Raw genomic sequence first — 24,590 nt, forward strand, 5'->3', positions numbered from 1 at the left:
TATATTGAATTAGTTTTTGAATGGCAGCGTTCTAAACAGCGACCGCTCAGAGGTGCAAACATATATACATAAGTGAAACTTTAAACGCGAACATTTTTCAAAATTGCTGACATCATAACTCAACGAGAAATTTACCGATCGACTTCAAATTAAAACTGGGTATAGTTGAATACATTTGCTATACAATGGACTACAATCTTTTTGATTAGTTGAAAATTGTCAATTTGGCATTAAAAAAACGGCAATTTTTTCCGTAAAAAACGACCATTTTTCTCGTAATAAACGACCATTTTTTTCAAAATTACGCCATTTTCTTAATTTTTGATATTTTTCAAAGACGTAGTTCATTGCATAGAAAATATATTTAAGTTTAATAAACATTTTGAATTTTTTTATTTCAGCTACTCATTCGAGCGGAATCATGCAGTTGAGGCACTTTTTTTCGGCACTTCCGCAGACAGCACATAACTCCATTATTTTTCAATATTTTTGTAAAAAAAAGATTTTAATATAGCTAAAAAGATTTTAATATAGCTAAAAATATACTTTATTATGTCCATAGAACGTCGAAACATTCAATCTAGTACTTTCTTTCAAAAAAAAAATCACGAAAATCGCCTAATTTTTCATGCGTCACACTGGTATAGCCCCTTAAGGCTTGAATTGACTGGTCGTTCGTTTAAGCTTTGAATGAATATTACTTTATGCGCATTGTGGACAATGCTAGGTCCGAAAACATACAAATCAGAAATAGAATTAAGTAATTATATATCCACTAGAAATTTTTGAAATACAATTTTAAATAATAGTTTTTCATTCTGACTACAATTTTATTTAATTAAAAAAAGCATAATTATTAGATACTATTTTATTAACTAAAATACTATGTGCTAAGATTGCAATATGGAAAACTAATTCTGCGTCGAAACGAGCAAATATATGATTGTCACATTACTATATTGTTTATAAATATTTATAAATGCTCAGCCAGATACAACAGGTGGCGTAGAAACAGCAGGCGCAACATTTACTTGCGGTAATGGTGGCTGCGCTTTAACAACTGTGTTGGTAACATAGGTATACTTTTGCTGACGCATCACTTGCATATGTGTTATGCTATCTAATACCCAAAATGGAGTTACATAGACTTTATCTTCCAGTGTTTTGTGTGGATCACCGAGTATGTATTTGGCACGTTTGCGATGATCTACTACTTTGCCGCCGCACAGTTCAATTAACTCCTTTAGATTTTCTTTTGAGATCGGGCCGCAGCGCGAAGATATATAAAATGTACCTAAATCCGCAAATAGTTCACATTTGTATGTATTGCCGAAAGCCTGTCGTTCTGTGCGACATATCTAGAATAATTCATATTTTATGTTATAATAAGAGGTTATTTATTTATTGCTTTTACATTTTGTATTTACCTCAATGGCGCGTGAAAACACTCTTAATTCATATTCTTCCTCATTTAACCAACAGCCAGCTTTCAGTGAGTCCAGCACCCATTTGTAGTCTAGTATCCACAGGCCGCGTATTAGTCCTCTTAATAAATTCAACGTCCTACGCGGCTCGTAACTCACCACGTGTGTGGTATCGTCGTTAACGCAGTGATTCAGTTGAAGACCACCAAGTTCAGCAATTGCCTATATGTTGAACCAAGGTATGAATATAAGCAATTAAATGAGGAATTCCGATTAAATAACGCAAGTTTATGCGTATGTATGTATTTGAGAATATATGAGATATTAATTACTGTCATAAATTAGTTCTCAAGACTGTTACCGTACAGTAATTCAAATTTATATACATATGTACATAAATATGTATGCATGTACATATGTACGTATAATTGGAATACTTACTAATGCTAAAAAGCACGAAAGGAATTGTTATGTTTCTAAACATAATAATACATAATTGAACCATTTACCGAGTTCCCTTTGTACTGGTGAGTATATTCATGGAGTTTCTTTTATGAAGAGTTTAACAGTCTTTACTGCTCCAAACTCAGTTGAGGTGGTCAATCTAAAATTTTGAATTATTGTAAATCCCTAAAAAATATTTAGGAATGCTTCAGAGCTAACAGTCTTTGGTCACATCAGAATTCGTAGCAATTTGTTCGAATTTGCTGAATAAATTTATGTTTTGAACATTTTAAATACGACCTTCCAAATAGGTGTTCCAACAAATGTTATCTAAATAGAAATATTTTCAACAAAATATTTCAAAGTCTGACGGGAGATTGTATATGCTTACATTGATTGTATGGTATTGAAATTGAAAAATGTTTTGTTCTCAAATCAACGTTGGACGATATAAAAGACATGGGAGAAGAGCGGAACGCCGTAGCTTAATCATGGTTATTCACTGAATAATGGTATAGAAAAGGAAATACCAACGTGGTAATGATCATAAATTATGATCAATAGTTTCAAGGTATGTCCCCTGGGCTCAACCGCACTCATAATATAAAAACAATTTTAGGAAAACACCAGTAAATGATATATGCATAAATTTTAGTAAAAATGTACTCAATTGTTTTGCATTCGTTTGAGGGCATAATTAGTTCTAAAAAAAAATAAACTCTTATAGTAATTAAAAAATAACCCTCAAATCTGAGTGTAGTATTGTAACAAGTATATTTCAAACTTGTACTTCACTTTTACATATTGAGGAGCCTTACTTTTAGAAGTAAAGAAAAGTAGTTTGTACAGAAAATATTTTGAGGAGAGTACAGTATTTGATGGAAATGTAAAACAAAATATGCACACTAAATACAACTTAATAAAATAAAGATTTGTTAACGTAAAAACAATCAATAGAAATTGAAATGATAAGAAGGAAAAGAAAAAAAAAAGGTTTTAAAAGTAAAATAAACCAAACTTTACTCGAAGGAATTATACGTGCAAATTAATTTTCATTTGTAGGACGTCAAGAAAAATTTCAATAAAACTTGAGCCTTGTTTATTTTCTGTCTATCCATCTAAAATTATTAGTGTCATCTTACAAATATATAATTAATACAAAAGTGTTAGAATCAACTGTAAATCCAGCAAAATATATACATATATAAAAATAATGATATAAATAAAAATAAAATGGTTTTCTTGTACATGTCATTTATTTCGTAAATGTTGTAGTTTTTTTAAATTCATAATATTTTTTAGATGTGTACTATCAGTCAATGTACAAATGTTTGTATACAGTATTGTTAAAAAATAGACTAAATTAATTCTACTCGTACAATTTTGTGAGATACTTTTAGCTAATCAAAACCACTATTCATCAAGAGCAAAACTAATTCAACAACTTACAAGTAAAATTATAAGAGAAACTATTTAACTCAAAAAAGTAAAAGCATAAATCAAATATTAATCGTAAACTAAAATTTAATTAAAAAACGGAAAAGCGCAAAAAAAATTTTAAACAAATAAATCATACTAAAGTTACGCCAGCGCCAGCGCAATGAGAAGAAGCATGGAAATTGACAAACAAAATTGAGAAAAAATTATCGTTGTTTACGAACCTCGCGCATAACTTTGATCTGCTCCCGGTGCATGTTCGTGCATACAATATATGGCCATTTTTTGTTGCCACCGGGTGCATTTTTTGATATTAGCGTACAACCGGACGCTCCAACTTCAACTGCATCCTTCGCTTTGTCTGGTGTTTCACTCATTTGTGATTTTTTAACGACTTTTGGTGCTGTTTGATTCGTTGGGAGAAGAGTTGAGTCCAATGTAGATAGCACTTTCGGATTTTCAGTAGCTATAGACGGCGCAGTAGAAGCTTGTGATAATACCGTGGTAAGGGACGGAGTATTTATTGCGATGTTTTCATCTACTCCCATATCTTGTTGCAATTGTTGCTTGACTGTGGTATCAGATGTATTACTTGAAATTATGCTCATAAAAGATCCTTTTAATTTTGGTAGCGGTGCAGCCGTCATCACATGGGCCTCGTTCTTCAAAATAAAAGCTTGTGATACTGGTACATTCGCAGCGCTGGTCGCATTTAATGTAGTACTCGATGCACTTATTTTGGTGTTTACCGCTGTCGCAGGTAGGGATGTAGACGACATCTTCAATGTTTCTCCATTTTCACTATCGTCTAATTTATTCCTTAACGTAGGCACTGACTGCGCGACACTTTTGGTTAAATTCGACACCTGTGCTGTCGACAAAGGTGGGATAATAACTTCTGATCGTGACTTTGTATTAGCGGTGATATTGTTGCGTGATTTTGTCATTACTCGCTTTTCTTTCGGTTGTGCTGTCATGGTTCGCCTACGCTTTACGCGTGCTTCATTTGGGCTCTTCTTAACTGATCCTGAGGGGTTGGCAGATAAAATCAGTGAAGTATCATTTGGCACAAATAATTTGCGTTTTGTAACAGTTTTGATCGTGGAAATTGTATTTTCAATGGCAGGTACTATTGGGGTAATTTGTGAATAGCTTTCGCGATCAATCTTACTTGTGTCCTTTGCTACTGTCGAATCTAAATTAATTTTAGATGAAACCACATTCGGACTTTGATCATGGTAAGTTAATTCTTTTGCCACCGATCGTCTTGCAGAATTATTTATATTGTGTAGGCGTTGTTGTATTATGTCCATGGAAACGTCGAATAGCGTACGTCTTCGATTGGTGCTGGGTAGGCGCGTAGAACTAAACACCATAGTAGATGAATGATCTTCAAGTAATGAACCCACCTCGGGATCGGTTTTATTTAGATTTTCTTGTGAGCTACTTTTACTATTTAATAGAGTTGTTGGCGTTAGAGCAAATCGTAATAAGCTTTCGTCTAGTACTTTTGATGAATCGTTTGTTTTTAATATTTCCAATTGAGATATGGATTCCTCTATGGGTTTTGGTGTATATAGTGTGCGTCGACTCGGCGTTTTCGTTTTCTTTTGGGGTGAGATCTCGGGCGTTTTATAAGAAAATATTGTGCGTCGGCCTTTTAGGCGAGTTTTCTCGCCACGTGGACTTTGCTGATTAGCTGCGTTATTAGCATTTGACATAGTCGTGCCTTCTCTATTTTCTTCGTGTATTGGACTAAATGTTGAGTAATTGACATCCGATTTTGAAACAGGTGTATTTGGGTCTATTCTACTTAAGCTCATGTTAACAGCAGTATGTATTGAGCTTCGACGACGCGTAACACGTCCGGACGTATCAGTCTCAGTCAACTGTAGCGAATAAGCACTTGTACTTTGCGTTACAGGCATCTGAACACTGGTACGTCGGTGAGGAATACGTTTTCTTGGAGATACCGAAGGAACAACTTTTTTTTTAGCGTACCTCGGCTCAGTAGGAGTAAATTCTAAGTTTTTCCCTGATTCACCTGATACACTAGTGTGCTCCAATACATCACCACTTTTAGAAGGTTTTAAAGACATAACAACTTCTAAAGTTGTTGAGTTGGCAGCACTTTGACACTTTCTCGGTTGAAGTGGTGTAAATGACTTGCTCTCAATTCTGAAAAAAAAATGAAATTAATTATTTATATTTTTTACCTCAGAGTTTTTTTATATGTTTCTGATAAAAATATACATATTACGATATTTAGATTGAAAACACTCCCTCAAATTTGAAATGGTTGTGCATCATTCTTAAAAAAGTTATTATTAAGTAAGCTATTAATTACAAGTATTGGGTTTCATTTAGTAGGTTTTCATATAGCCCATGCATTAAGTGACATTTGTTTGCATTTTTAAATACAAAATGTGGCAAATGAAAAGGTTAATATTTGGCATTTTATTAACTTATGTACGAGTATATTATAGGTCGTAGACACACTTAGCTTCTTTATTATATTTATTTTGCTTCATAACCGAGATGTTTAATTGCGAGTATAAAAGCATAAAACACCTTAAAATGTGACACGACATTGAGAATAAGTTGAATTCGTCCTATTCTTTAATATCGAGTACTTATTTATTTTGCTTTTCTTTTCAAAAAAGTTTAATATAACTTTAACGCCCACCTTGCCTTAGAGCATAGAAAAACTTTTTATGAGTTTAAATATAGCAAAAATTGCTTGGACAGAAATATAAGATGTCTGCTAAAAAAAATTGGGAATTTTAAAATTAAAATTTTGCGAGTTTTGTAAGCCCAATTATAAAACAAATTTATGTCGATACACATGCTCCTGAAGTACAATACAAATTTCAGATGTATTCATTGCTTATTCTACGAAAAGATGCGATGACTAACAGAAGGTTTCAAGACTGGGGCATACTCTTGTAGAACCCTCAGAGGTCATCAGGTAACCGATGCCCAGAGCATACTAAAATTATGGAGGGAACACTTCTCCAGCTTGCTGAATGGTAGAGAAAGTATAACGCCAGGAGAAGGCGAACACGATTCCCCAATCGATAACAATGGAGCAGCCATTCCATTGCCTGACCATGAAGAAGTACGAATTGCAATTACCCGCTTGAAGAACAATAAAGCTGTAGGGGCTGATGGATTGCCGGCCGAGCTATTTAAATACGAAAGCGAAGAACTGATAAGGAGCATGCTTCAGTTTCTTTGTAGAATATGGTCGGATGAAAGCATGCCCAACGATTGGAATTTAAGTGTGTTCTGCCCTATCTACAAAAAGGGAGTCCCTACATCCTGCGCTGACTACCGTGGGACAAGTCTCCACAACATCGCATATAAGGTTCTATCGAGCGTATTGTGTGAAAGACTAAAGCCCACCGTCAACACGTCAACAAACTGATTGGACCTTATCAGTGTGGCTTTAGGCATGGAAAATCTAATTGTACAACTGACCAGATATTCATAATACGCCAAATCTTCGAAAAGACCCGTGAAAAGAGGATCGACATATACCACCTCTTCGTAGATTTTAAAGCTGCTTCTTACAGCACGAAAAGGGGCTGCCTGTTTGCCGTGATCTCTGAATTTGGTATCCCTGGTATCCTGTGTAAACTGACGTTGAGCAATACCGAACGCTGCGTCAGGATCGTAAAGGACCACTCCGAGCCGTTCGATACCAAACGAGGTTTCAGACAATGCTCCCTTTCGTGCGACTTCTTCAATACGCTCTTGGAGAAAATAATTCGAGCTACAGAACTAAATAGGGAAGGTACTATATTCTATAAAAGTGTACAACTCTTGGCGTACTCTGATAACATCGATATCATTGGCCTCAACAAACGCGCTGGTAGTTATTCTTTCTCCATGTCGTCCGAATGGACGAAAACACTACAGCTCTGAAAGTTTGTAAGTTTGAAAGTGCATCACTGAAAGAGGTGAGGGTTATCGCAAAAATCGAGGTTGAGAAGAGTTTCGATAATTGGAAGAAACGCTGGCATAAGTGCATAATATAGAATTGCAACCATTTTGAAAATGCCATCATTAATGTAGCCAAATGAATAAATATTTTTTTTTTAGAAAACGTCCGTTATTTTTTTAACACACCTCGTACATTATGTACATATATATGTACATGTTATAACAATAAAACTTACCTATTTAATAGTTGCGTAGCAGGTGACTCAGGGATATCAGCTTTCGTTATCGATATTGTTGACCCAGGCAAACTATTGTTATCAGTCATAGGTGTGCTGTTAGCATTGGTTAACTTTCTGAAGTATTGACTTATATCACTCTGTTGAATTGTGACGTAAACAAACGAAAACAACATTAAACAATAACAAACAATGGAAAGTTTATGGATTGACTACTTAGCTTTTGTGAATCAAGTGCATTTACCTGTTTTCTACTAGATTTGGGCGTATTATTTATAGCCGAAGGTGTTTTGGTTACCGTTACAGTCTTTGGTGTAGAGTCTTTAGGTGTACCCTGTCTCAGTCGAATGCGTTTATTGCATTCTGAGTCCGGCTGCATGGATTTGTGGCGCTGAAATAAGAAATTTGAATGATATTGAAATGTTTCACATTTTAGAGAACCTTTACTATAAAAAGATTATAAAATTTTTTGCGCCTCAATTTCTTTTTGTGGATTTTGTTTACTTCTAATATATTAATATTAAGACACATGCCTTGTCGCCTCTAGCTTTAGCTAAAAGCTTTATTCTGAATTTGTGATTTGAATAAGGTAATTATGTAAATGTTCTATAATATACTTAATTCGGGTTATTCGTTTTTGGTAGGTTGTATTAAATATTGATTGGTTCTTCAGATAAGTTGTGAAAAATTGACTTCTATAATGCATACGAGTATAAAATTTAAAGTTTCTTGATAGGAAGTAACAATTTTTATGACACGCTAAAAGTTATGTTAATTAAAATTAACAAAGGTGAAACGAGTCGAAAGACTTTGTTAACCATTTCTACAAAAAACAAGTAAGGAATGCCTAAGCTTTACAAACATTTTCAAATTAGTGATATGTACTACTATGAGCAAAAATAGTAAGACTTTGTGCATACTTTTAAAATTCTTCACTTATTCTTCAAAATCTATGTTGTCCCCCTCAAAGTAATCCCCCTTGGCCCAAATACACATGTGCCAATGTTTTTTCCAATCTTGGAAACAGTTGTTAAATTTTCGGAATAGCCTTTAAGGGGCTATATATACATATTATGTAGTACATATGTATTAGTGTAACGCATGAAAAATTAGGCGATTTTCGTTATTTTTTTTAAAAGGAAGGACTAGTTTGAATGTTTCGAACGTCTTTGAACATAATACATATTTTCAGCTATCAAAAAGATTGTAGGTTATTGTATGGTAAATGTGTTTGTCGGAGCGCTTATGCTTGTATTTTGTATGTCACTGTAAATGCATATGTTGTAGCGCAAATATTTCGTAGGCAACTGTATGTGGCAGAACGATATTATAAGTAGGCGACGCATTGGCAGCATATATTACGGTACTATATAATGTAAATGCGCAAATAAGCATAGTAACAGGACTAGAGAAACTGTTACTGAGTGAGGTCTGGTCGTATTCTGCAAACAGAGTGAAAAGACTCAGGAACCGTTAGCTATTTTTAGAGCAATGAAGGGGCGCTATGTCCTCGCAGAATCAGTTCAAGAAGGGATCTTGATAGGAGCAGAACTTGCAGTGCTCGTGTAGTGAAAATAAAAAGTGAAGTTATTGAGTTATAGTAAAGTACAAAAGTGTGAAGTGATATGGAGTTATCAACAAGCAAATCCTCCACAGAATAATCAACGAACGAAATCCCCGACATATTCAACAATACTTAGGTTTTAATTTGAAGTCGATCAGTTAATTTCTCGTTGAGTTACGATGTCAGCAACTTTGAAAAATGTCGTTTCGAGAAAAACGCGTTTAAGGTTTAACTTATACATATATGTTTGTACCTCTCTCTTTAGAATGATGCCATCCAAAAACTATTCAAGATAGGACCTTGCCGATTTCACAGAATATTTTTGCAAAGAAAAACTATCGAAAAAAACTGGTATAGCTTCCATTGACTCAAAACGGTTTCCCAGGAAGTGGTCGTTTGAGTTTGCTGAATAGCCAGAAATCACACAGAGCTAAATTAGGCGAACACGATGGTTGCGGCACGGTATTGGCTGAATTTTTGGCTACAAAATCACGAAGAATCAATTTATTTTGCAACCGTGCATTGTCGTACTGTAAAATCCAAGAGTGTTGGTCCATAATTCCGGCCTCTTTTTACAAATAGCTTCACGCTAACGACGCATAATACTCAAATAGTATTCTTTAATGACAGTTTGGGCGGACGGAAGGAATTCGGAGAGTGCACCATAACCTGCTTTGACGTGATTTCTCGGCCTAATCGTCTGTATTGGATGAAGATATCTTATTTCGTTTTTTCCTCTCTTGTTAACTTATGTAAAGTAATTAGGAGTATACATACATAAGTATGTACATATGTACACACATACGCTGGTGGCAGAAATAATACGGACACTCGACGTAAATTTGTTTAAAAAGTAAAATTTCGAATCAAAACTTGTCAACAACGTTTCCCTTTTGAACGGAAAATGACGGTTGAACTAAACTATACATGAAAAGTATCAGGGAAATAACCAATAGTACTATATCCTATATACCTAATAATTACTCAAATTTTCATATAGTGTATATATATGTAATTATTTTCGTTCCTCTAACAAACCTTATGCCTAATATGGCAGTCAGTGTATGAATTGATATATAATTGCTTGTATTCGGATCGTCTGGTTTTGCACCTTAAGGTATTTTCCTAGCTTCGGTCCTGTCAAGTTGTAAGAGTATAACATGTTCGGTTACCCCCGAGCATAGCCTTTCTTTACTTGTTAAATTAAAATTATTTTGACATTAAATAATATTTCATATAATATTTCAGAAGTCACTCTAATATTTACTGAGCAAATATCATTTTAAATCAATAAATAATTAAAATATCTATAAATGTATTTTTTAATTTCTTTTTGTAGTATGGGTAGTATTGATACGACTTAATCCGTTTAGGAATTCAAGACTTATTCATGGGTGTTAGGGAATCCAAGACAGAATTGCTTAGCTGTCAGAATTGCAAACCAATTCTGATTTTCAATGGTGTCACAGAATCTGTTTGCGTTTTCGTCTTTTCGAACATACGCAAAACCAATATTCGAAGGAGCTTTTTACTAATGTGGCAAAACTTGCAAATGAATACATTTGGAAGCAATTCTACATATTAAAGTTTTTAATGGGTTCCGAATTAAAGAAAGATTTTAAGAGATAGCATTTATCGAATGAATAAAGACGCATCTGGGTGTTAAATTATGTTTATTACGTTTTGTAAACCCAATATCTTTAAATATCCGTATTTTTTTTTCAAAAACTCAATAATTAAGACATTTTGTGTTCTATACTTATGTTTTCCCCTATAGAAACAAAGATAATTTAATTCGAAATAATAAAATAAGTTGATTTCTTAACTTACATTTCAAATCTGTGAGCTTTGCTTTGTTTCTGATAGCAAAATTCTGTTTTGAATATTAAACCAATAATATCTGAATTCATTACACCTACTACTTTTTTTGATCGGCTTCAATTCTGATTCCGACAACTATCAGATTCCACAACACCTCTGATTATTACTAGAATGAGGTACTCTCTGAAATTCATTAAGATAACACACATATTGAGCGATATTTATGATATATAAACAACCGGAAGTTGGACATTTTTTTTATTATGTATGTACATATATAGTAGGGGCCTAAGTTTTGTTGTTATGTCTTACAGATTGAGCGATATTTTTGGTAAAAAATCAGCCGTAGGATCTCAGTTTCACATATGTATGTGGTATCCAGGTAAACCCCCTGGATAAGTTATAAATTTTTAGATATGACAAGACGTACCTCTGTACCTTGAGAGCATTATTCTATCTCGACTTAAATACTGTAATGTATGTATGTACATATAGGAAGTAGTTGTAATCCGGTTTTATCTCTGCTCACAGTGTAACATAAGAGTTTCCAAACAATGTTGACTACCAAACTTGAAAATTGAATTTTTATATTTGTCGAGTAGTGAGTTATAGGCTTCCCAAATGGGTTGAGGCTGATCAACTTCGCAGGGGCCCGAAATATAGTTATATGGCTGTCTCCGGATCGAAAAACCACCAACCAGATCAATCATGTTGTGATAGACGGAAGACACGTCTCCAGTGTACGCTCCGAGGTCCTAACATCTACTCGGACCGCTTTTTTGTTGCAGCCAAGATACGCACCCGCCTGTGTGCAGCAAAAAAAAAAACTTAAGGAATGTTCAGCGTCTAGAAGCTGCAATCACAACAGACAACCGAAAGCATTGGTTTTCGAAAAATGCAAAAGAACAGCTGGTACGATGAGGAGTTCCGTGTCACAGCGGAGAGAAAGTAGACTGGCTACCTCGCAACGTTACGATCGACCACAACACGAGCGGGATGGGATAGATACCGAGAGTTGAATAGGGCTAGGTGAAAAGAGGATCGACACGCACCACCTCTTCGTCGATTTAAAAGCTGCTTTTGACAGCATGAAAAGGATCTGCCTTTATGCCGCGATGTCTGAATTTGGTATCCCCGCAAAACTAATACGGCTGTGTAAACTGACGTTGAGCAACACCAAAAACTTATCAGGATCGGGAAGAACTTCTTCGAGCCGTTCGGTACCAAACGAGGTTTCAGACAAGGCGACTCCCTTTACTTCTTCAACCTAACTCTGGACAAAATAATTCGAGCTGCACAGAAAAGGTAACATCTTCTATAAGAGTGTACAGCTGCTAGCGTATGCCGATGATATTGATATCATTGGCCTTAACAACCGCGTCGTTAGTTCTGCTTGCTCCAGAGTGGATAAGACAGCGAAGCAAATGGGACAGGTGGTGAACGAGGGCAAGAGGAAATATCTCCTGTCATCAAGCAAACAGTCGTCGCAATCGTGACTAGGCTCCCACGTCACTGTTGACAGTCATAACTTTGAAGTTGTAGATAATTTCGTCTATCTTGGAACCAGCATCAACACCAACAACAACGTCAGCTTCGAAATTCAACGCAGAATATCTATTGCCAACAGGTGCTACTTCGTCCTGAGTAGGCAATTGAGAAGTAAAGTTCTCTCTCGACGAACAAACACAAAACTCTATAAGTCACTCATTATTCCAGTCCTGTTATATGGTGCAGAGGCATGGATGATGACAACATCTGATGAGTCGACGTTACGAGCTTTCGAGAGAAAGGTTCTGCGGAAGATTTATGGTCCTTTGCGCGTTGGCCACGGCGAATATCGCAGTCGATGGAACGATGAGCTGTATGAGATATACGACGACATTGACATACAGTGGTGGCCATAACATATGCAACTAATACATTAGTTTAGAAAAAGTGTATATATTTTACCAATAACCTTTGCAGACCGTCGATTGAATATGAAATTATTAAAATTTGGTATTTTACGTTTATTTAACGTTTTGAAACAAAAAAATTTCATTCATAAAAAAAAATAAGAATACCATTTTGATTTCAACTCTAAAATTACGTGGACAAAACATATGCAACTTTTTGGAAACAATGGTAAATAATAGGATTTACTAATATTTTGTTCCAAGTCCATAGTTTTTTTATCACTTCCGCACATCTGAATTTTACTAATTTTAACACTGTATAAGGAGGTGTTAACTAATTCCTCTACAGCAGTTTGATGATTATATTTGTATAAATATTTTACTCCAGTTATCGCTTTAATGAATGGATGGACAAACATTTACAGGAATTCAACTCGTCCATTCAGCATGATCATTTACATATATACAGCTGCGGTCAAATTCTTAGTTGGGCCCAAATGTAAAATAATGCTTTATCACTTTTTTGAAAAAAGAATATTTTATATTACAAAAGCTATAACAGTATATAAAACAAAAAACAAAAAAAAAAATCTAAAAAAGTTAGTAAAATGATTCTATTTCTGTTTTTAAATTGGATATTGTATTTTGATTTTTATAAAATTTTTATTTAGGACATCTTTCAGTGGAAATATACTCTCATTCCTTCTTCACAGCCTCCGATGGTTGTGTTATCAATATCGGTTAATATGGGGTTAGAGTGTCCTTTCATTCAGTTGGCATTCCGTTCTTCTAGCCACCACTTAGCAACTTTTTTTATGTATTCGGTTTGTTATGAATGCCTGTGCATCGTTCCACTCTAATCTAATAAAGTAGCCACAATGTCTTGGCGATGCAACTGTCACTGCGCTTTTCTGTTGTGATATTAAGAATGTCTTACCGGTTACTAATAGTGCGTCATACCGCCTTGTTCAGTAGCAACAATCAGTATAATTAAAACTAACAACCGTTAGTTGAACACAATTATTTTATTTGTTGCAACATGTTGAAAAAATTTATTAAAAAAACGTGTGTTATTTATATCAGAAATTTAGTTTTTTAGCAAGTTAGGCTAATATTGTGTGTTTATACGAGAAATTTAATTTTTTTAACGAGTTAAGCTAATATTTTAAAATCTTTTATTTTCTATCAGGTGATAGGTGATCACCAAAAAATGAAGTACCCTAATGCACAGTGTTATTTTGTAACAAATGTGAAATATTTTATTCTTAGCTGAGAATAGTGACATTTAGTAGAGTTATTCGATCCCTTTTGAAATATAGATCTTGCAATGAAAAAAAATGTATGGACACTTTATTTCTTGGCTCAATAGGCGTGGACCCGCCAACTGGTAGTTATATTTTAATCATTTGTCTGTGTCAAATCTAATACTCAAGATACCAAAGTACTCGTAGCTATGTATTTAAATCAGTGTTACTTTTTAAATGAGATAAGTTTAAAGACGTATACATATCTACATACATACAGCCTTACGCATTAAGTATATAAACAACTTTTTCCTTTATGATGATAGTCATATTTTAAACCTAAGTATTTGTGAAGGTGGCTTTGTTGCTGTTACCAACTTTGATTCATGCCCATGGATATAAAAAGTACTATTCAAACTAGCGCTTCTTGCTTGCATTTATTTACATATAAGTACGTGCGACACAAGTCGTTTTGCTTGACATTATCAAATTTAAATTATTTATCGTTATAACGCGTAAGGTTTTACTCTGTTTTGCTTCTATTCATCGCTGTGCTGCAGACATTTGTAAGGGTTGCCGTGAAGAATTTAAAATTGAATCCTTTTTTAGCTGAATTTTAAAGTTATATGTACATGCATTTAAATATTAAACATATATATTATTTGTTTTTGTTTTTTTAACTTTTGATATATGAATATATATGTATATAGCATTCATTATCATTTGTAAAATAATCTTGAAACAAAAAGTGGACGAGAAGTAAAATGGCTCGCTCATAGTTATATTATGTTAGAGTCCGAACTGGTATATTAGATCAAAAATATTTTATAAGTAAAAATTTATAATGTTCCGACTGCTTTTAGACACATGCTTAATAATGAAATTAAAATTAACTTTACTCTTCAAGTTTTTTTGCCGGATTTTGTGTATCAAAAAATTTTGAAACTTACTATCACCTAAATGCAAAATCACTTTTCATAAGCTTACAGGAGAAGGAAAAACGATATAATAAAAACCACTCAAAAGTTGAGTTTTGGTTATAAAATGATTATATATTGCTCATATTTGACCGCGGAAGCTGAAAATTATGTGCTACATATACATACATACATATTAAATATGGGTTGTCAAAAAAGTCTTGCGGTATTTTCGCTAGTTGGCGCTGAAAGCGCGTAGTTCTAGTTTTATTCGTCGCATCGGGTCATGCTGTACCTTTTTGGAAAGCTCATTTCACGCGCTAACACGTGTTTGATTGATTGTCGTGAGTTATAGCGCCGCAAACATGGAGCAAAATAAAGAGAAAATACGGCATATTTTACAGTACTACTACGATAAAGGCAAAAATGCATCTCAAGCCGCCAATAAAATTTGTGCTACGGCGGGACCCGATTCAGTTTCCATTTAAACCGCACAACGATGGTTTCAACGTTTTCGTTCTGGTGTAGAGGTGGTCGAAGATGCGCCACGCTCCGGAAGGCCTGTCGTCAAAAATTGCGATAAAATCGCTGAATTGGTCGAAAGAGAGCGGCATAGTAGCAGCCGTAGCATCGGTTAAGAGCTGGGCATGAGTCATCAAAAATTCATTTCAATTTCAATAAAAAAAAAAAAAATTCAATAAAAATACCGCACGACTTTTTTGACAGCCCATTATGATTTAGTGAATCGTAAGCAAAAAAAAAAAACTAATTTTCGATTTTTTTGATGATACCTAGTACCTATCGTCACGTAAAATTGTTTTGCATTTTAGGTGACGATAGGTACTGTTGCCTACTATTACACCGGTATTGTATGCACACTAAATTTTTGCTTTGTAAATGCAACCATGCGTATATCTGTTTTATCTGCTGCCACTTTCAGCATATGACCGCAGCTGAAAATAAAAAGCAGCAAGAGAACGAGCAGACTTCTGACAGTTGACAATCGCCAACGCTCTCACTTTGTGTTGTATTCATTTGTTGTAGCTTGAAGTTGGAGCAACAATCTGTGGAGCTCTCGTTGGTCATATTGGCAAACTGTGTTCTGTTTTTGCACCACAAAATACGTTAATGGATTCGATAGTACGGCAGAAAGATACAAAAATTATTTGCTACGTTTCTTGGCAAATCTCAATATAAATCAGTGGGTTAATTGTAAAAAACGCCGACTTGGTGATTTCCCAAAGTAGCATTTACTTTTGAAGGCTATTAGCGCTTAGAACGTGGCATTTTCTAAAGTAATCAAGGGAAGTAAACATTAAGTAGAGGTTGTGACCTGGCTTACGTGTGATTTTTCTCGGTAAGCATATTTCTATTATTAATCAAACGTTTGTATTTCATAGAAAAATACACATGTATGCATGTATATGATTGCATCTTTTTTTCTATTGAGAAATAATAATTAAAAAACTTTTGTATTCCGCATTATATAGATAAGCAACGCTCATTGAATGTAATTTGTTTTGCCTGAAAGAGAGAAAAGCTGAGATAGAGTAGCAAGACCTCATAATGATTCCTGGGTACGGACCGGTGATGCAAGCCCTTTTGGGTACACTTTTTACATGGGGATTAACAGCTGCGGGTGCAGCGTGCGTGATATTTGTCCGCGGCAATCAACGCAAGTCACTCGATGCTGCATTAGGTTTCGCCGCTGGTGTCATGATTGCTGCTTCGTTTTGGTCACTTTTAAATCCCGCCATAGAAATGGCAGAGAGTTCACATCTGTATGGCGTTTACGCCTTTATGCCAGTTTCTGGTGGTTTTCTTTTGGGTGCCATCTTTGTGTATGGTTGTGATAGGCTTATGTCGTATCTTGGACTCAACAGCACAAATATGATGATTTCGATGACACAAACGAATAAGGATAAGGCTGATATTGCTATCGATGATATACGTAATAGTCAAGGTGTTTTGGATCGCACTGTAACAAAAAGCATGGATAGTTTTTCTGATTGCTTGAGTACACAACACGGCAACCTTGAGCCACGACGTCGCAAAAAAAACAGCGCAGCCGAATTAGAAGCTCAGCGTACATATACAACAGATAGTCAACGTAACCTTGAAAACGCAGTGGCACAATGGAAACGTATTATGTTACTGGTTGTTGCAATTACCGTACATAACATTCCCGAGGGTCTGGCGGTCGGTGTCAGTTTCGGCGCAATAGGCAGTACTGAATCTTCCACATTTGAAGCTGCTCGAAATTTAGCAATTGGTATTGGAATTCAGAATTTTCCAGAGGGCCTCGCTGTAAGTCTGCCTTTACACGCAGCTGGCTTTAGCGTGGCACGCGCATTGTGGTATGGTCAACTGTCTGGTATGGTGGAACCGATTTTTGGTATTTTGGGTGCAGTTGCAGTGACATTTGCCAATCTCATATTACCATATGCACTGTCATTTGCAGCCGGCGCAATGATATATATTGTTGCGGATGACATATTGCCCGAAGCTCATGCCAGTGGCAATGGAACGATAGCCACTTGGGGCACGGTAGCAGGGTTCCTTATAATGATGTGCCTTGAAGTTACCCTATCTTGATGTTACTTCTACTGCCGTTGTTATATTTGTTATATTATTAACTACAAGTACAATATTTTGCGTTTACAAAGCTACAACAATCGCTTGATCAGTCACATTGATTTGGTACAAAAGCCTATCTATTTTTTAAATGACTATTTACGGATGTAAATGCGTGTGTTCTGATGTAATTGTGTATATATGTACTTTGACATGTATTTAAGCAGCGTGATTGATTGTAATGCTCGCTAAGTCGCTTAAATATGAAAATTGCGATAGCCGAGCACTATTTTCATAAAAAGTTAACGCATTAATATTTTGTACTTTTTAAAAAATCTCATAAAACGGACAACTGAGTATTACTTTTGTAAATATTTACTGAAAATAAGAATTCTTGTAAACACTATTGTTTTAGAAATTTCTGTCTCGCAAAAAGTTATTAAAGCGAATACCATCATTTTACTTAAATGGAATACTTTAATGTATCTCATTAAAATACTATTTGTTAGATACAGTATAATTTAATTAGTTTCTAAGTATGTTTTGAGCAGAGAAAAAACTAAGTAATTTAATGAAGAAAAAAAATATATACAATATATATTTACCTAAAGTGAAGGTGGCATACTTATTTGTGAGTGTAAATAGTTTATATGTATACACAGTAGCGATGAAATATTGTGGTAAACAATTTCCGCTGGAAGCCAAACAAGACGTTGGTAATCAATCAACGTATATTTTCAACAGTTACTATACGCAAGTAATTAGCTACATATAACAACAACAGTTAAGATAGCTAAATTAAATTCTGATAAATTTAAAATGTCACGATAATTTGTGATGTACACAGATAAAGGCAGATACGTGCACTGAGTTATCTTCAAAAAGACAAATAAACGTGTAAAATATTCACGTTATCGTTTTGTGAACAATACGCTGCCTATGCAAGCTCTATTTAATCCTGCTTGCACATATTTCATTTGCAAGTCTGTTTAAAGTTTTCTTCCTTCTTTCTTTCATTGCTTTGGGTTTCCTCAGTTCTTCATTTTGTATAATTTTTTATAAATATATTGGAGTTTTTAGATAAAGATATGATAAAATATAAGCACAATGACTATTATTTGATTTATGATTGTTGTTATTGGGGCCTTACTACTATCCAATAAACATTTACATATATTTTAATGTTAACATATTGTTAACAAGATAACAGCAACTGTTACAATAATAACTGATACGAGAAGAGTGTTGTTATACTTTAGCAACTTGGTGCAAAGAGTTAATAGTGTTGTTAAGTGCTAAATTTCGGACAAAGCAAAAAAATTAAATACTATTTAAAGAATTATTACAATATATTTCACTAACTTTCTGAAAAAACAGTTTCTAATGCCAAGTGATGTATTCTACAAATAGAAAATCTACGCCATTTACACCTCCATAACATTATGCCCGTATAAGACGTTCTGGATGTTAAAACATTCTCTATTGAAACAGCTGAAACTTTTACTTAAAAAGTATTCCTTCCTGCATACAACAAGACTATGGTTCTAATTATCTCTTTGCTTGTTCTCAATTTTCCTACACCCCTTGGTTAGAGGACGTCGATGACAACTCTTAATATCTTATCATTAAACAGTATTTTGTGGTAAAGTTTTATATTTCTTCATTTCGGAGATTTAAAGTTAACGTGTTTTCTTTTGCCTAATTCATTTTAAATGTGTTCGTGAGTACAAGCTAGTACCTCATAAAGTTGCAAATACTTGAAATTTCATAATATTCCATGCAAATAATTAATTTAATACTTCTAGTTTCAGGAAATCCAGTGGATTATATGTTATTACTTCTCGATACTATCTTTATTTCCATGAATGTACATGTGACATGTAATTGCTTCTCAATAAAATATTTTAATGCAATCAGTAAACTATGCAACCACTAATATTATTCAACATACATTTTCTGTTGTGGATCTCTCATTGTCGTTAGGTGTTATTGTTATAGAAAATTCATTTCTCTCCTTATGGGGATTTCATGTCAAGCTTTTAAATTTAAAGTTTTAAGTGCATGGTGCACGTTTTTCAAGTTAATTCCAATATTACAGCATTTCAAGTCTCTCAACATTACATTTAAAAGCAATTACACATAAGTCGAAACCAGTAGCAACAACGACACATTTCTGACAACTAATTCATTTAAATATTTCTAGTAAACCGGTTTGCATTTATACTTATTATTATTCGTCATAAATGTATGCAATATCTTCTTCATAGTAATGATAAATCATTTGCATTTAGTACTTCGAGAAATAAACATCGACTTACCTTCATTTTTTCGTAGAGTTCAGGGTTTTCATAGCGATCTATATTTGATATTGGAAACTCATTTGGATCGCATATCATCCGCTTTTTTTTGCAAGCTTCAACCCACAAAATCGAAACAACTGGTATGTTCCAGTTTTTGGCTTTTTTGTACGTGGACAGCAAACCATCTTTAAATATCACATGTGTTGTACCTCTGAAAATATTGATAGATTATAATAACTGAAAAATCATAAGTTTATTAACTTTGAATACCTTAGTAATTTGTCATTTACGCGTGCACCTAGTTGTGAAATAACCTTCTTCACTCCTTCTGATCGATTATCTTCGCCAGTTCGCACTTCAACATACACTATAATGTCGCGCATGAGTTCCTCTATTGATGGTGGTGGAGATGGATGGTATTCTTCTAAGCTGATAATGTTTTGTTCCTCATGTGGGATATCAAAGTTTGTGTAACCATCATTTACAGGATTTCTAATGATAAAAAAACGTTCAAATTACATATAAGCAACTTCGATCACAAATTATATACTTTAAAGCTCTGATCGCGCGGACACGCAATGATGCTGAAGGACTGTTGAGATCACGTTGTATGCGTGCCATTTGAGGATTTTTACTAAATGTTGTTGGTTTAGAAGTTTCTTTTGTATTATTTGTGTTTATTTGCGTATTAGTTATGTGTTCAATATTTGAGTTAGGAGAACCAGCTGCAATTTCTACGGGATTGTTTTCGATATCTTCATAAATTACTTCATTAAATGTTACTGGTGGCGATTGGGAAATAAGGAGCTTTTCTCGTTGAGGCATAGCATCGGGACTGCTCACATAGTCGCTCAATTCGCCTGTGAGTTGTTTTGAAATGCGATAATACGCATGCGCATGTTGAAGAGTGGGCACAGGAAACAAAAGGAAGGATAAATTTATATTACAAACACTTAATGAGATCAACAAACTAAGGAACTTAAAATATTTTTTCACATTTTCTTTTCATTTTGTTATCATTCGCACTGTCAGAAAATGACAGCGCGAAATTTTAGCAGTGCTACCCATTGAAAACCTCACATCACAGATAACGTAAAAGGTAACAGAACTTGGAATTCGCTTACCATTTATTATAAATAATTTAGTACACATGAAATTTAGTTTTATAGCTTTTTGTGAATTTTTTTTGTGTGAAAAATATATTTGACAGTCTTTATTTTCAAAATATTGAAAACAAAGTCATTGCTTCTATTTTCAGTGCGGTGTACTTACGCAAGTTGTGCTTTTCCACAAACAATAATTGGTTATTGTCAACAGTGGGGTGTGCTATGTCATTAAAACGTTCAAAAGAACAATGCGAACTACTGGTCAATGCACTATTTTCTTTTGACGGCATTAATGGCTGATCAGGTTTGCTGGCAAATATTTTCAATAAATGCTCGTCTCGTATGCTTAATCGCCGATTATTCTGCAAGGATGGACTTAAATCGATTGCGATTTTTTGTAGTTGGCTTTCACGCAATGGCTTCTTGTTCACAACTTTATTTTTATCCTGGGGCTCTTTTCTGGATCGATTTAGCGTACTTGTGTAGGTTACCGTTTGCCAAGATGGCATTCGTGTAACAAATTTATCCATATCAAAAAAATTGTAAATTTTAAATTTTGCTAACCAATATTCATGTGCGCCAAATTTATTTTCGTTATTGACTTAAATAAATCTATCAACTTTTATGAAAACAATCCTACTTTAAATCACCAGTTCAATTCCTTGAAAATTTTGAAAGTGACATTCAGTTGAATTGGAACGTGGATTGCAACCTACAAATTCGCAAAGGGATCGTTCGGAAACTGGTTAAAATATCAGGGTTGCTTTGTCACAAACAAAATACTTTTTAACGATCACCTACAAAAATCCAACAGTAATATGTTTCAGTTTTTAAAAAGTACAATAGAGCACGTTCTTTTGGACTTAGTGAAATATAAGCGAAGGTTTGACCATTTTTTATTTATTTGGTGGTATTATAATTAGAAGTATTTTTTGAGTACATATGTATGTACATAATTTTGTATATCCCTCATCTCGTCTTTTTTATATTATTGACTTCTTTAACGTTTCTTTCTCCGGTGGCGTTAATTCTAAACGGTTTCGGCCTCCTGCTAGGAATTGCGTATACCTGTTGCTGTTGTTGTAGCGGCAGAATTCTGTCGAGTTGACAGACCTTCACCGGATTCAAAATTTCGGGTCCGTATAAAAATGTTTAATGTATTTTACTAACGCCAGTAATTCCTTCTGAGTTACACAATAATTTCGCTCTGGCTTTATTATCACTCGTTTAACGTTGTACTAACATAAGTGCTATGTTCATGTTTTTTCTTGATTTGCTAGACAGTCTATTCCTATTATGATTTCGTCAACAAACTCCACCAATATACTTATAGTTGTACTATATAACACGGCTGGCTTTATACGTTACTTTACCGAGAACTTTAGTGTCCAATTGCGGTACGGAGCTTTGCCTCAGCTAGCGATCTTTATTAACCAGATCAAATCCTATTATGAAATGAGATGCGCCCGTACTCACAGTCAGTCCGTGCCACTTCGGCTGGCTCGCTTTAGCTTAACGATTGCTTGATTGACATTTGTTCGATCTTCCTCAACTTTGCGTTTACGTCCAACTGAATTTTTTTACTGCATTATGGATTTTGTTAACTTTTTGGTTCACCCAAGAGTTTTCCGTGACAGAACATACGAAACAGTTTCCGTTAACGTAATTTTTGAACATTCTAAGGCAGCAAAGCTCCGAATGTTCGTGCTGAACTCCATGCACTAATGTACATAAGCTAATTGAGCTAACCTCTTAATCTAGATGATCTTTCAATTCATCCACTTCCCCATCTTCCGAAATCTATAAGGACATCTCTGATATTTGTGATGTCACCTGCCAAATTCGTGCACCCTGCTCTTTATTCCTCTTATTCGAAAAACTTAACGCTTATTACTAGTTATTCGAGTTTATAACTTCTTATTTACAGCTCTTGACTGAGCAAGCCTCTAATTAGGAAAGTGTCTGCTGCACAATCCTGCACATCTTATATGGTAGATTGTTACCAAAACATCGCCAGTCGGACATTTTGGCAACTACCTATTTCGCTGTTTGGTTGGTTCTAGCAGTTAATCGTCGATACTATTTTGTTTTGGCATTTTGGACATTAGCATCCAAAGAACACGTGTACCAAGTTACATAAATTTTTACTCAAATTACAAAAGTTTAAAAACTTAGCTTTGCTAATTACAATATTAATGAGACTATAAGTACATCTGTATGCTTTATTTTAACATTTTAGGCAACGTGTTAACCCACTACTATACTATTTTTATTTGATATGCATATGTACATATGTATTTCTATTTTCATATTAATTTTGGAACAAATCCTTTGCAGAAACAGTTTATATTCATATAAAAAAAATTTGTGCAAGTTTATCTTTTTTGAAAAGTGAAAATTTTAACTCCCGCAATTTTTGAATTTTTTTCGATGAAGCTCGGGAGCTGTATTTCATTTTTTTATACAGTTTATTATAAATATCTCGGATATCAAACAAAATGTATTAAAGAAGTTAAGTGAGTCTATGACTTATATTATAAGTTAATAAGATATACATACCAAACACGAGGTGTTTTTTTTTAATGACGGTAATTTTTAACTTGTCAAATAAAATTTCCAACTGATTGATAAATGAATAAATCAGAATTTCAACAGGTAAGGAAGAGTTTAGTTCGGGTGCAAGCGAACATTTTATACTCTTGCAACTTGGGGGAATCAAAGACAGGGAAACCTTAAAATGTAATTATGAAGTCGACCAGAATATCGGAATCCCAGCAATTGTATATATACAGATACTCTATATAACTCATAAACTGATCGAAATAAATAAGATTTGTTAGAAAAACGAAAATCAATATATGTATGTAGTATATGGGAGTTGGGGTAGTATCGACCCGAAATTATCCATTAACTATTATCATGTCACATACTAAAAGCATGTTCATTGGGTTTCATTAAGGTCGAAAATTCTGATTTCAGTTATATGGAGGATTTAGGCACAAAGATATACTCATATGAGTGAAACATGTTCCGTAATTTTCATTGAGATATCTCAAATATTGGCGGATATATCCAGCATAAAGTCATCTGCAAATTCGAAAATCTTTATATTAGGTATAAGTATAAGGTCTCAAAATATTGACACGATTCAACCAATTTTTAATGCACAGAATAACTATTGTCAGAAATGAATTCTATCTGAATTTCAATTATATATCTTATACATCTAACTATAGGTACTGAGGTCCACATATTCGGTACCGAGGTGGTTTAACAGTTTTGGTTGTACTTGGGCAGTTTTTGGTCGTAAGGTGGCGTTGTTCAGATTTCTGAACAGTTCTTAACGGCTGCAATTGTAAATAAGATATAGAAAATGGAGAACCAAATTAAATTAGCAGAAGAACTGCAAATACTTCATTTTAAGTCCATGAGTCCATGAGAGATTTAGGAAAAGTTAAGAAAAACTCCAAGATAGTTTGGACAAAAAATGGACACAGTTTCAACGAAACCATTTAGAATTGTCCAAAGATCCCAAAAATCAAAAATAAAAAAGATAATTATTTTAAAAATGACGTAGAACGGACGGTAGGTACGCTTTATTTGACAGCGTACGCCAAGTTAAGCGAATTGATTGCTATAAATCAAAAAAATAGTGCTCCCAGGAAAATGGAATGCCTTCCAAA

The 24,590-nt window shown here is 34.3% G+C and overlaps 2 protein-coding genes across 2 annotated transcripts; one reads left to right on the plus strand and one right to left on the minus strand.

The window, feature by feature from the left end:
• Nucleotides 1-603: 603 nt before the first annotated feature.
• Nucleotides 604-21,574, minus strand: LOC120769998. The gene is made up of 9 exons (XM_040097087.1): nt 21,074-21,574; nt 20,352-20,661; nt 20,072-20,293; nt 19,820-20,012; nt 7,731-7,877; nt 7,487-7,626; nt 3,530-5,483; nt 1,428-1,646; nt 604-1,358 (listed from the first exon to the last, which is right to left on the minus strand). The coding sequence occupies exons 1-9, from the start codon at nt 21,435-21,437 to the stop codon at nt 984-986; spliced, it is 3,924 nt and encodes a 1,307-aa protein (XP_039953021.1). The 5' UTR covers nt 21,438-21,574; the 3' UTR covers nt 604-983.
• Nucleotides 15,904-17,635, plus strand: LOC120769999 (zinc transporter ZIP11). Its single transcript, XM_040097089.1, has 2 exons — nt 15,904-16,284; nt 16,418-17,635. Exon 2 carries the CDS (start codon nt 16,494-16,496, stop codon nt 17,520-17,522), a length of 1,029 nt encoding a protein of 342 aa, XP_039953023.1. The 5' UTR covers nt 15,904-16,284; nt 16,418-16,493; the 3' UTR covers nt 17,523-17,635.
• Nucleotides 21,575-24,590: the final 3,016 nt, after the last annotated feature.

Source organism: Bactrocera tryoni, chromosome 3 (assembly GCF_016617805.1).
Source record: "Bactrocera tryoni isolate S06 chromosome 3, CSIRO_BtryS06_freeze2, whole genome shotgun sequence".
Taxonomy (NCBI): Eukaryota; Metazoa; Arthropoda; class Insecta; order Diptera; family Tephritidae; genus Bactrocera; species Bactrocera tryoni.